This window comes from Ovis aries, chromosome 10 (assembly GCF_016772045.2).
Source record: "Ovis aries strain OAR_USU_Benz2616 breed Rambouillet chromosome 10, ARS-UI_Ramb_v3.0, whole genome shotgun sequence".
In the NCBI taxonomy this organism is placed as follows: domain Eukaryota; kingdom Metazoa; phylum Chordata; class Mammalia; order Artiodactyla; family Bovidae; genus Ovis; species Ovis aries.
This window is the reverse complement of record NC_056063.1, coordinates 72,103,524-72,115,983: the sequence shown is the minus strand read 5'-3', so window position 1 is coordinate 72,115,983 and position 12,460 is coordinate 72,103,524. Positions and strand designations below refer to the sequence as shown.

General features: G+C 41.5%; 1 protein-coding gene across 6 annotated transcripts in view; it reads left to right on the top strand.

Annotated features, from left to right (window-relative positions):
- LOC101109890 (ATP-binding cassette sub-family C member 4-like) overlaps window positions 1-12,460 on the top strand; it is a 247,820-nt gene that overhangs the window by 140,746 nt on the left and 94,614 nt on the right. For all 6 annotated transcript variants that reach the window (XM_060394638.1, XM_060394640.1, XM_060394639.1 and 3 more), the window contains one exon: window positions 12,224-12,303. In XM_060394638.1, coding sequence (XP_060250621.1) covers window positions 12,224-12,303 — 80 coding nt within the window. The remainder of the gene's footprint in view (window positions 1-12,223; window positions 12,304-12,460) is intronic.

Genomic DNA, 12,460 nt, shown 5'->3' with positions numbered 1-12,460 from the left:
TTCTTGTAGCAGGAGGAGTCCTGTGACAGGTGGTGTCCTGTTCCCTCAGAATCAGCAATTCTTACCTGGTCCACATCTCTCTGTGGCCACCCCACTTCCTGTGGTTCATGGTTTAGGAATCCTCAGAAATCATGAAGCTGAGTCCATGAGCATTTCTAGCAGACATGCTCCATAGCTTTCATCAAATGTGCAGTGTTTCAGTCACTTAGAGATATTTCTGCCTGTTAATTTCTCTACTGTTCATTCCTGACAGTGACTGAGCTGTTAGCCAAACTCCTATGTGATAGTGTGTGTTACATATGGATGGGATCCACAGGTAAAGGAACTAATCTGGTCTAGTTTCCCAGTACACTACCCCTGCCTTTGATACTTAGGAAAAGTAAAGTATCAATTACACCCTGTTGCAAAGCATTTATGGTGGCTGTGGCAGAGGGGTTCCCTGGGGCCATATGTGAGGTGTGCCTTCTCCTTCAAGGTCAGTCTCCTACCATATTTAGCAACAGGCAATGTGACTTGCCCCAAGTTACAGAACAGAACAAGACCTGGGATGAGGGGGCTCTCAAGTCCTGGACTTTCCTAACCAATTATGCTTTTTTTTAGACCATCTGTCCCAATTCATTCTTTCAGTCATTTGCTCATTTGTTAATCAATTCATTCAACTGCCAGTAATTTACATAATATAATTTTGAAGTGGAGTTATTTTAAATGTTTTACTTTAATTATGGTTTGGTAAGAGAGAATTCCTGTAACTTTTTAAAACTCTTTGAATATTTAATGTATTCAGCATCCAGTGGAGCAGGCAGTACCCAATCAAGAGCCCAGACTGTCAAAGGCTGGTTGGCCATCACTGTTCATATCAGCTTAACACCAGCCCTACCTATGATGTTACTGGTTTATCTTCAGTAGCAGATATTTAATAGGGGTTTCCAGTGTGTCCAGTAAAATGGCTGTGTATCATAGATGTGTTGATATGAATTTTCTGAGTCTCTATAACCTGGGTGAATCTGTCTCCAACATGTGTCTTTCTACCTGGTGTCGCTTGTGCCAACAGAATGAGGCTGAGTTCAGTTCAGAAGTAAAGGAAATCTTGGTTCCTTGATCAGAGAATGGAGAGGTACGAGCTTGTACTCTAAAGTTCTTGTTCTCTCCCCTAAAGGCGGCCCTAAGCAAGGGTGCTTTACAGGTTTCTTGTCATTGCACCTACCCCCCACCACCATCTCAAAGCCATTTCCCTCTAGGGACTCTGATCTGAAGAGTTAGGTGCAAGGCTTCTGCACGTAGTACTCTATAAGCACATGAAATTCGACTAACCTGAAAGGGAAAAAGGAGTTAGACTTTATCTCATTTCCCAGATTCTACCAGAAAAGGCAATGGCACCCCACTCCAGTACTCTTGCTTGGAAAATCCCATGGACGGAGGAGCCTGGTGGGCTGCAGTCCATGGGGTCGCTAAGAGTCAGACATGACTGAGCGACTTCACTTTCACTTTTCACTTTCATGCATTGGAGAAGGAAATGGCAACCCACTCCAGTGTTCTTGCCTGGAGAATCCCAGGGATGGGGGAGCCTGGTAGGCTGCCGTCTATGGGGTCACACAGAGTCAGACACGACTGAAGTGACTTAGCAGCAGCAGCAGATTCTACCTTTATTTCTTTATTTCTTTTTACTTTATTTTACTTTACAATACTGTATTGGTTTTGCCATATATCAACATGATGAGCTTTGCTGACAATATGGTGGACCAGATGCTTCACTTTGAAATGAATTTTTCCAGGTTGGAAAACAACAGCTTAAAAATAAAAAGAGAGATTGTTCAAAATATCAATAGAGACTGGAATTTGAGGACAAACCACTTATTTATAGTAGAAGAGCTTGTTTTATTGATTCACTCAGAATATTCAAGTGCCTTCTATTTGAGGTGTTCCAGTGAGGCATCTCCAGTGTTTTTGCCTGGAGAATCCCAGGGACGGAGGAGCCTGGTGGCCTGCCATCTATGGGGTCGCACAGAGTCGGACACGACTGAAGTGACTTAGCAGCAGCAGCAGTGAGGCATTGGTCCAGGCACGGGGGTAACAGCAGTGAATAAAATAGACAAAAATCTCTGTCCTAGCAATGTCTGTTATTGTTAGTTGCTAAGTCATATCCGGCTCTTTGCAACCCAATAACTGCAGGATACCAGGGTTCCCTGTCCTTCACTGTCTCCCCAAATTTGCTCAAACTCATGTCCATTGAGTTGGTGATGCTATCCAATCATCTCATCCTCTGTCGTCCCCTACTCTATATTCTAATTTAATTTGTGTGAATAAAAAGAAGACAAGTGGTTGTTAGCCCCTGAAAGTAAAGAATGGAATTTAAAAGGGCAATAGTTATACATGTAGATAAGACAAGATCAATTTAAATGTTCTTGAGACAGAAGGTATAGATGATTCCCACTGGGTCAGTGACTCCTGAATGGGTTCTTTGCCTGGAATCACAAATGCTACTTTTTAAACCCGGTTGTATATAGTAGAGCAGAAACTTTATTCATTGATTAAGGAATAAAGGGAGAGCTTATGCTCAAAACACACCTTCTCCCAAAGGGGAGGTGGGAGTAGAAGAACTTTAAGGGATAGGAGGCAGGCATGTCACTGGGGCTCTAGGAAAGTGGCAGAGATTTCTGGGAACAGCCAGGTTAGCTGGAACATGTGCAGTCATCCACACTCCTTTGCACATGGTGGGAACTGTGCCTAGTCCAGCACAAATTCCCACCTTGGGTAGAAATCTTAACATGGTAATGAAGCAAAAATAACTTTCAGATAGTTCCAGTTTCATCTGTGCATGGCCATTCCTGTAGTTAAGTCAGAGGTGGTTCAGGGTGGTTGGCCACAGCATATCTCTCAAAGCATAGCTGCAAAACATCTCTGTCAAATACTAGATGCTTTAAAAACAAACACAGAGGTAAATTAGGGCAAAGATTATTTAGCTCCCAGGGGTGGGTATGGGTGACAGAAATGTTCAGTTTCTTCTTTGCTACTCAAAGTATGGTCCCTGGACCCAGCAACATCAGCATCACTGTAGAGTTGTTAGCAATCCAGAATCTCAGACCTCACACATGATCTTGAGAATTTACATTTTAAGCAGATCCCTGGGAGATCTAAGGAAGACATGAGCATTGGTAGACTCCGTAGTGATCAGAATTAATCTTTCCAACTTTTCCACATATTGACATGTACCAAGATGGTCATTAAGTGGGTTACATATCTTACAGTCTTACTTCAGTAAGAGCCACTTTAAAAATACTCATTTTACTAATATGTTTCCTATTTTTGTGTAAGAGTCCAGAAGCACAGAAAGCTTCATATCTTAGATTGTGTGTGAAATGTGGTCCATGTTTACAAAAGGTGTATAATCTAGATGTGAATTCAAGGCTAGTAGACATAGACAGTAGTTAAACCACTAAATAGATTATATTATAATATGTTCTGAGGATAGACCCAGGTCTCTGGTGGAATCTGAAAGGACACTGAAACAGTTCCTCATCAAACAAAGTGTCAGAAAAACTATGTCTTTAAATATGAGAGCTGCTTATGGCTTTGCTAAGAGCCTGTGGAGTCTTCTTCTGGGCCCCACTTGGTTGCAGGGTATCCTTGGTTCTCAGCTATAAACATAAAGATTGAGGGTGGAGTAAGATGCTGGCAACAGTAAAATGTATCAGTTGAAAGCACAGTGTTTTAAATTTTTTAAAGAAAATAGTGGATAGGTGGGGGTTGGAGTGCATTTTAGGCAACCAATAGTAACCCCAAAGGACATTGCCATGTTTAAAAACAATTAAATCAGACCAGAGGGGGAAAAAAAAGAGAAAACCCAATGAGACCATTGGTGCTCAAAATTTTAGATCTGAGTTTCAAGAAAAGATGTATTTCTGTCAGCTTTTAAGATGACAAAATTCTGTAGTCCTTGTGAAAACAAGTTCTCACTAATAGTTTCTTCCTAAGTAGTAATTTGAAAATTTAACTTTACAAAAACGTCTCATTTCCCCAACTAATTTTAGTATGCAGTCTTTTGTTCTACCTGTGGGGACTGTTCTAGTCGAGGCTTTTGGGTGGCTAGTGGCAGAATCTATCCAGGTTAGTTCAAAGGAAGAGGGCTTGATGGAAAGGAAATGGACGTCTTGCGCACCTGGAGCAATGCTGACTTTCCTGGAGCTAGGAACTGGGGTCCTCATGGGTACTGGAGCCACTGTCACAGGATGCGTGCATGTGCCCAAGCTCCCTGGTCTCTCACCTTTGCTGAGTGTGGTGACTCTGCTCTACTCTTCTGGTTTTTCCTGGCCTTATAATTCTCAGGAGGGAAAATCAGAATGACTTGGTGGCTAGTCATGGGTTAGGATCCCCTGGTACTTTGCTCCATTAGCTGTGGTCAAGGCTCTAGCAGTTTCCTGGGAGAGGAGTAATTATTCCAAGCCTGTCTGATAAAGTTAAAGGAGTTCAAGTGAGTGGAAGATTCCTGGGAGCTATATTTGTCATCAACAGTCTCAGGAAAAGAAAGGGCTAAGGTTGAGATCTGGACAGGGTGGGTGGGGACTGAGGACCTTCTTAGTGGGTGAGCAGAGGGGAGAAAAAAATATTTTATCAGAATAAGGGTACACAATCAAGAGTGATGGGAGGTAAGATGGGCACTATCCCTAGTGAAAATAAGAGGCAGCAAACAATATTGCAGGAAATTGCCCTGAAAAGTGAGGTTCCTTGTCTCCTCTCTCTGCTGGATGGAAATCTCAGGATGGCTTGGCAGTAGCACCCACCCCATGATGAAATATTGTATGCTTAATACTATTACATCATTCTGAGCAAGGTGGGAACTTGTCTCCTCCAACATGAGAAGCTTGGTCTACAAACGAATTTGAATATTTCTGTTTGCTATAGAATCCCCTTCTTGAAATACCATCTCTAAGGTGAACATCCAGATGAATGAAAAGGGCTCTGTTTGCAAGGGATGGACAATAAGGGAGACAGATGGGGTGTCTTTTCCTCTACTTCTCCTTCATTCTCCAAGGCAACTCTGTTAAATCTCAGATGCTTCCCAGGATAAAATTTGGGAAGACTAGGCCTGGTTATCTTTCATGCCCTTCAAAGCTCTAAAGTCCTCAAACGACAATAAGAATAACGCCTTTCACATGAGAGGTGGCAAGACAACACAGAAGAACTGTACAAAAAAGATCTTCATGACCCAGATAACCATGATGGTATGATCACTCACTTAGAGACAGACATCCTGGAATGCGAAGTCAAGTGGGCTTAGAAAGCATCCCTATGAACAAAGCTAGTGGAGGTGATGGAATTCCAGTCGAGCTATTTTAAATCCTAAAAGATGACGCTGTGAAAGTGCTGCACTCAATATGCCAGCAAAACTGGCATTTGGAAAACTCAGCAGTGGCCACAGGACTGGAAAGGGTCAGTTTTCATTCCAATCCCAAAGAAAGGCAATGCCAAAGAATACTCAAACTACTGCACAATTGCACTCATCTCACACGCTAGTAAAGTAATGCTCAAAATTCACCAAGCCAGGATTCAACAGTACATGAACTGTGAACTTCCAGAAGTTCAAGCTGGTTTTAGAAAAGCCAGGGGAACCAGAGATCAAATTGCCAACATCCATGGATCATCTAAAAAACAACAGAATTCTAGAAAAATATCTATTTCTGCTTTATTGACTATGCCAAAGCATTTGACTGTATGGATCAGAACAAACTGGAAAATTCTGAAAGAGATGGGAATACCAGACCACCTGACCTGTCTCTTGAGAAACCTGTATGCAGGTCAGGAGGCAACAGAACTGGACATAGAACAACAGACTGGTTCCAAATCGGGAAAGGAGTATGTCAAGGCTGTATGTTGTCACCCTGCTTATTTAACTTATATGCAGGGTACATCATGAGAAATGCTGGGTTGGATGAAGCACAGGCTGGAATCAAGACTGCCAGGAGAAATATCAATGACTTCAGATATGCAAATGACACCACTCTTATGGCAGAAAGTGAAGAACTGAAGAGCCTCTTGGTGAAAGTGAAAGGGGAGAGTGAAAAAGTTGGCTTAAAGCTCAGTATTCAGAAAACTAAGATCATGGCATCTGGTCCCATCACTTCATGGCAAATAGATGGTGAGACAGTGGAAACAGTGAGAGGCTTTATTTTTTGGGCTTCAAAATCACTGCAGATGGTGACCACAGCCATGAAATTAGAAGATGGTTACTCCTTGGAAGGAAAGTTATAACCAACCTAGAGCAGCATATTATTTATTTTTATTTTTTTATTTTTTTAATCTTTAATTCTTACATGCTACTTTGCCAACAAAAGTCCATCTAGTCAAAGCTATGGTTTTTCCAGTAATCATGTATGGATGTGAGAATTGGACTATAAACAAAGCTGAGTGCCAAAAAATTGAGGCTTTCGACCTGAGGTGTTGGAGAAGACTCTTGAGAGTCCCTTGGACTACAAGATGATCAAACCAGTCCATCCTAAAGGAAATAAGTCCTGAATATTCATTTGAAGGACTGATGCTAAAGCTGAAGCTCCAATACTTTGGCCACCTGATGCAAAGAAGTGACTCATTGGAAAAGACCCTGATGCTGGGAAAGATTGAAGGCAGGAGGAGAAGGGGACGACAGAGGAAGGGATCATTGGATGGCATCACTGACTAGATGGACATGTGTTTGAGTAAGCTCCAGGAGTTGGTGATAGACAGGGAGGCCTGGTGTGCTGCAGTCCATGGGATCACAAAGAGTCAGACATGACTGAGTGACTGAACTGAACTGAACTTCATAATTTAGATGGTATCTGCATACATATAATCTTTCATCTTCATGATCTTTTATCTTGTGATTGTCATCATCTCCCTTTTACAGATAAGGGATTTTCCTTTCAGTGGAGGTTGAATGAGTTACCTAAAGGCGTCTTGCTGCTGAAGGCCAGAGGAGGACCATTACTGGTGGTTTCCTATTAATATTTCTGTTGTTCTTTTAGTTTCATAACCTTCTTTGAGCAGCCACCATATTGATGATCTATTCTAACAGAAATGAAGTTTTGTTAATTCTAACAAAAACAAAGAAAATATGAAGCTCCCAGACTTCTATAGCTTGAGCTCCTATTCTCAGGCTCACCCAAGCTGAATTAGTTTATGTAGAATGATGCAGGAAGTCCATGCTGACCCACCTCCCTTAGTGATTCTCTCATGCACACAGGGATCCTTTTCAGCCTGGTGATCATCTCCAGGCTTTACTCCTCTTTGGCCAGGTTTTAATCCATGCCCCTGCATGGCATGTTTGCTATGCCTCTTTGGAGAGATTGTGCTTCTTTTTCAATATGTTGCATGGATATAGATCCAACTTCTCAGCGGGACAGTGGGTCTTTTATTATCCTCCCCACCCTGCCCCTCTACACTTCACTGGACTCAAAGCCTGGCTTTGGCACTGCACTCCTGGTGTCTGACTTTCTGAAGGGCTGTCAAACCAATGGCTGATTCTTTAAAAAAAAAATTAGGTTCAGGAACCATTAATGAAGCTAACCATGGACACATATAAAGAAGTTCACAATATTGAAGAGTCACAGAACACATCTGCTCTTACTTGCAAGATCAGGTGTGGTGTGACCTGATATGGAGTCTTTTTTCTGATGACTAAAAGTTATGACCAATTTAGACAGCATATTAAAAAGCAGAGACATTACTTTGCCAACAAAGGTCTGTCTAGTCAAGGCTATGGTTTTCCCAGTGGTCATGTATGGATGTGAGAGTTGGACTGTGAAGAAGGCTGAGTGCCAAAGAATTGATGCTTTTGAACTGTGGTGTTGGAGAAGACTCTTGAGAGTCCCTTGGACTGCAAGGAGATCCAACCAGTCCATTCTAAAGGAGATTAGCCCTGGGTTTTCTTTGGAAGGAATGATGCTCAAGCTGAAACTCCAGTACTTTGGCCACCTCATGAGAAGAGTTGACTCATTGGAAAAGACCCTGATGCTGGGAGGGATGGGGACAGGAGGAGAAGGGGACGACAGAGGATGAGATGGCTGGATGGCATTACCAACTCGATAGACATGAGTTTGAGTGAACTCTGGGAGTTGGTGATGGACAGGGAGGCTTGATGTGCTGCGATTTATGGGGTCGCAAAGTGTTGGACACGACTGAGCGACTTAACTATAACTATATAAGACTAGTTCTTTGGTAAAAAAAAAAAATAGCACTCAAAAAGACAAATACTATGTCACTGGTGAACCACAGAAACCTTAGGCACTTTAGGCTGAATGAAAGAAGCCAGACCCAGAGGCCCCATGTTATACGATTCCATTTGGATGTTATGTTCTGAAAAAGCAAATTTATAGAGAAAGAAAGTAGAGTAGTGGTTGCCTGAGGGTGGAAGGGGGAATAGGGAGTCACTGTAAATTGCAGGAGAGATCTTAACTGGAGCATAAAAATATCTTAAAACTGACTTTTGATAGTGGTTGCATCACTCAGTAAAGTTACTAAAATCCAATCAAATTGAATTGTGCACCTGATATGGGTGAATTTTATGAGATGTAAAACATACCTCAGTAAAAATATACCTTGATATTTTATGATACATAAATATTTAATTTTTGTTGCTTAAAAAGATAGAGCAAACACCAGATGTAGGAACTTCAAAGTTTTAAGAAACAGTTTGTTTATAACTAAGCTGAGGCATTCTAGTTGTGGGTCAGGTGTCAGAATACTAAAGGTGACTGAATCTAGCTTAGAGCATAGATGCGGTTCTTAAAATCATCATGAATTTGTATTTTGATAAGTTCGATGGCATCTTTTGTGATATTCTGTCTTGTGGACAAGACAGAAAACTGTGATCCAGAGCAGTTAGGAGGACACTGATTGGTTCTTGGATATCATTGTCTTCAAGGGGGGTTATCTCTCTACCGCTGTTTCTCTCTGCCTTTCTCTCTTCCCTTCCCCTGATCCTCCCTATCACCCCTTTCTCCTCCTCCTTGTCCCCTTTCTACTTTACATTTTTACGCAAGTAATACACAGTGTAGAGAAATAAGAATGGACAGAAAAAAATTAAAGTTGCATGTAATACATTACAGACTTGTTTCAGACTTGCTCAGATGACTTTATAAATATGCCACATTCAACAGATTAATGCACTTACTGACTCCTGGGGATGTAATCCCAGACATGGATTTTCTGGGTCAGAAGGGATGCACTCTTAGAATGGTTTACACATATTGTTCAATTGTTCCCAAAAATCTACCTGTGCTTACAGATGGAAGTGATGTGTCCAAAACATGATCTGGCCTCTAGAATTTACTGTGGTTGTAGCTTTGTGACTGTCTATGCAGGATGAGGGGAGGTGGTGATACCACTTTACCCTAAATTAATCAAGACTTGGGCATAAGGCATTAAGTGAGACTGGCTGTCTGGGTCTGGTCAAGAGACTGCAGATAATATAGGGCCATGCCTTATGAGGGATCACTGAGGCACCAAGGAATAGTTGCTAGAAAGAATATGATTCATTTCATTCAAGTATTTGAAAGGCTGTCATATCAAGAGAAATTAGATTCACCTTGTGCGGTTATAAGGGCAGAATAAGTAAGGATGTTTTAGGAAGACAAGATTCAGTTTTATGTGAGAAATCCTCGAACACAGACCAGTCTGAAAATGGATTGGGTTCCCCCTGTTCATCTGAATCCCTCTTCCCTCTACATCCCTGGAGATCTTCCATCAGGGACCTCATGTTATTTGGATGAAGAGTTATGGCATGTATGTGAAAGAAATTCATGATAAGGATTTAATAGTTCATTTGGAGACTTCTGAGAAAACTTTATTACTACAAGGCTGTGAACTTGAAATCACAGCTGTAGTTAAAGTGTGCTCAGTAGCTCAGTTGTGTCCATTTTATGACCCCATGGACTGTAGCCCACCAAGCTCCTCTGTCCATGGGATTTTTTCAGGCAAGAATACTGGAGTGGGTTGCTATTTACTCCTCCAGGGGATCTTCTCGAATCAGGGATTGAACCCCTGTCTCTTGCTTCTCTCTATACTGGCAGGCAGATTCTTTACCACTGAGCCCCTTAGGAAGCCTGGTTTATCCCAAAGCCAGAGGAAATATTCTGCAAGCACCATATGTTCTCTTAATGTTTCTTAGAGCAAGGAAGAAACTGTTGAACTTTCTGATCTCACACTTTTTTACACTCAGCTCACTGGTGAATAAGTGCTTAGTTTTTTGATGATCTTTGATATTAGGTTCAGTTTGTGTAGTCACCATGTAGGGAGATGTTTTTTCTCATTGTTTCTGTTCTTCTTGTATTCTACACTCTTTGCCAACCCTTGGTCTCTCAGACCTTAAGGTTCACATATCCGGTGAAAGGTAAAGGGGTAGTTTTTACATACTGTTCACTTTATTTTAAAAAATTTTCAGTACTGCCTTCAACACTTTCTAAGCCAAATCATACTTGTAGTGTTTCTGAATCTTGCCAATGTTAAAAGTTGCATTTTTCAAATAAATTACAAGTATTTAAACCACATTTTTAACATTTTTGACATATATTTTATTTCAAAATTGCTGTTTTGAGAAGTATAAAAATGACCAGAGGGGTCACAACTTTTGTAAGAATATCTGCAAAACTGCCCATCTGATTTTAATGTTACTGAAGCACAACTGATTAAATAATAACCCAGTTTCTTGCCCCTCTAAACCGCCTGGACAATAGCAGAAAGGGTGTCACCTGCCAGCTTGGAGAAAGGGTGTCACCTGCCAGCTTGGAGGATATGCAGATTCTCTGGCTCCCCCAGCACTCCTGAATCAGAATCTGCATTTTACCAAGTTTCTCCTGCAGCTCCTGGTGGACTTTCCCAGGGGACGTGATGCTGCAGAACCTGGGGCTCAGAGTCATCATCTCACACTGGTGGTTGAGCACCTGGTAATTTATGTGGCATCGTGACTAGGTTCTTTCACCTGCATGAGCCTGTTAAATCCTGAGATTTGCCCTCTAAAGCAGGCATTCCTAGAGGCTCAGAAAAGTTGTCACTGGGCCTGCAAAAGTGTCACTGAGAGACAGTTTCTGGAGTCTGTATTTCCTAAACCTGAGAAAGGAAAATTGAGACACAGGCTGTGATAGCCTGGCTAAGGGTGAAATATTCCAGCAGCCCCAGCCCCTGGCATGGGCAGACCCTGTGCTTCTGCCAGCCAGGTGCCCTGTGGAGGACAGCAGAGCCACAGTCAGGCCACAGAAACTCAGCCCTCAGCTGCTGCTCATTCACGGTCCAGCTGTGGCTTGCTGTGCAGGCCTCGGGAGGAAGTAATCTCTGACAGAGGTCCGGAAGAGCAGGTCAGGTTCCCATGTCTCACCTGCAGGCTGGCTTCCTGGAGTCTCAGTTATAAAAGAAATTCAGTGGTCTAGGTAACAGGAGTTGCTACACCAAAGTCATGTGTGTGCGCGTGTGTGTGTGTAGCTTCAATTTTTAAAAATTTGATCATTAAAGGACTAGATATTCATTAGAAATTAGTTCTAGTCTTCCTGTTTTTGTGGATTTTGAGAAGGGAAATAAAATCAATAATGATAAGTGATCTTTAGTCATTACATAATATTGCCATTTTCCTGCCTACATCCCTCTGGTCTTCTTAGATGCTTAAGCATGAGTCTATGTTTGTCACACCTGGTACACCTGTGAAAATAATGACATTACCATGATAGTAAACTCACATCATGAAGACTACAGGAATCTATAATTTCCTGAAATGTGAGTTGTTGTGAACCATTTTGTGGGAAAAAAAAAAAGTTATAGAGAGATAACAATGTTTATTTTAAAAGTATCACATCAAAATTAATTTTGATAACTAAAGCAAAATTAGTATAATGATTGGGACTGACGTATTTTGCAAGTGTTTATTTACTGACTTAGCACTTGGAATGAGTCTTAGATAGGATGGATCTAAAAAGAGAGAAGATTCTCAAATTCACCAACTCTTCTTGATGCTGCCAAGAAGATTCCCCCCATTCTTTTAAAAATCAGGGCTCAATTTCAACATCCCACCCACTGCTATTTGGTAGAATTTTATCTCTGTTTAGATATCATCCTATTTTCTCTTTCTTTACCACTGACATCAGCTTATTTCATATGACTCTATAATAAATGCGTATAGTTTTAAAATATTTTTTGGTTTGTTCATGAATTGTTTCTCTTAAAGGGCTTATCTGGGGAAGTAATTTCTTGTGTCCTGTTCTTGCAGGAAGAATTTTGAATCGTTTCTCTAAAGACATTGGCGATATGGATGACTTGCTGCCCCTGACATTTCTTGATTTCATCCAGGTAATGTAACAGTCCTGTCAGAGTTCTCACAGGAAGAGCACAGAGTCTGTTTCTTAAGGTCTTTTCACAGGGGCTGAGGGTGATCCTTTCAGCCTGACAATGTGTCCTGTTATCTTAAGTGAAAGGTCATATTTGTAAGAGAAAGGTGCAGTTGTGA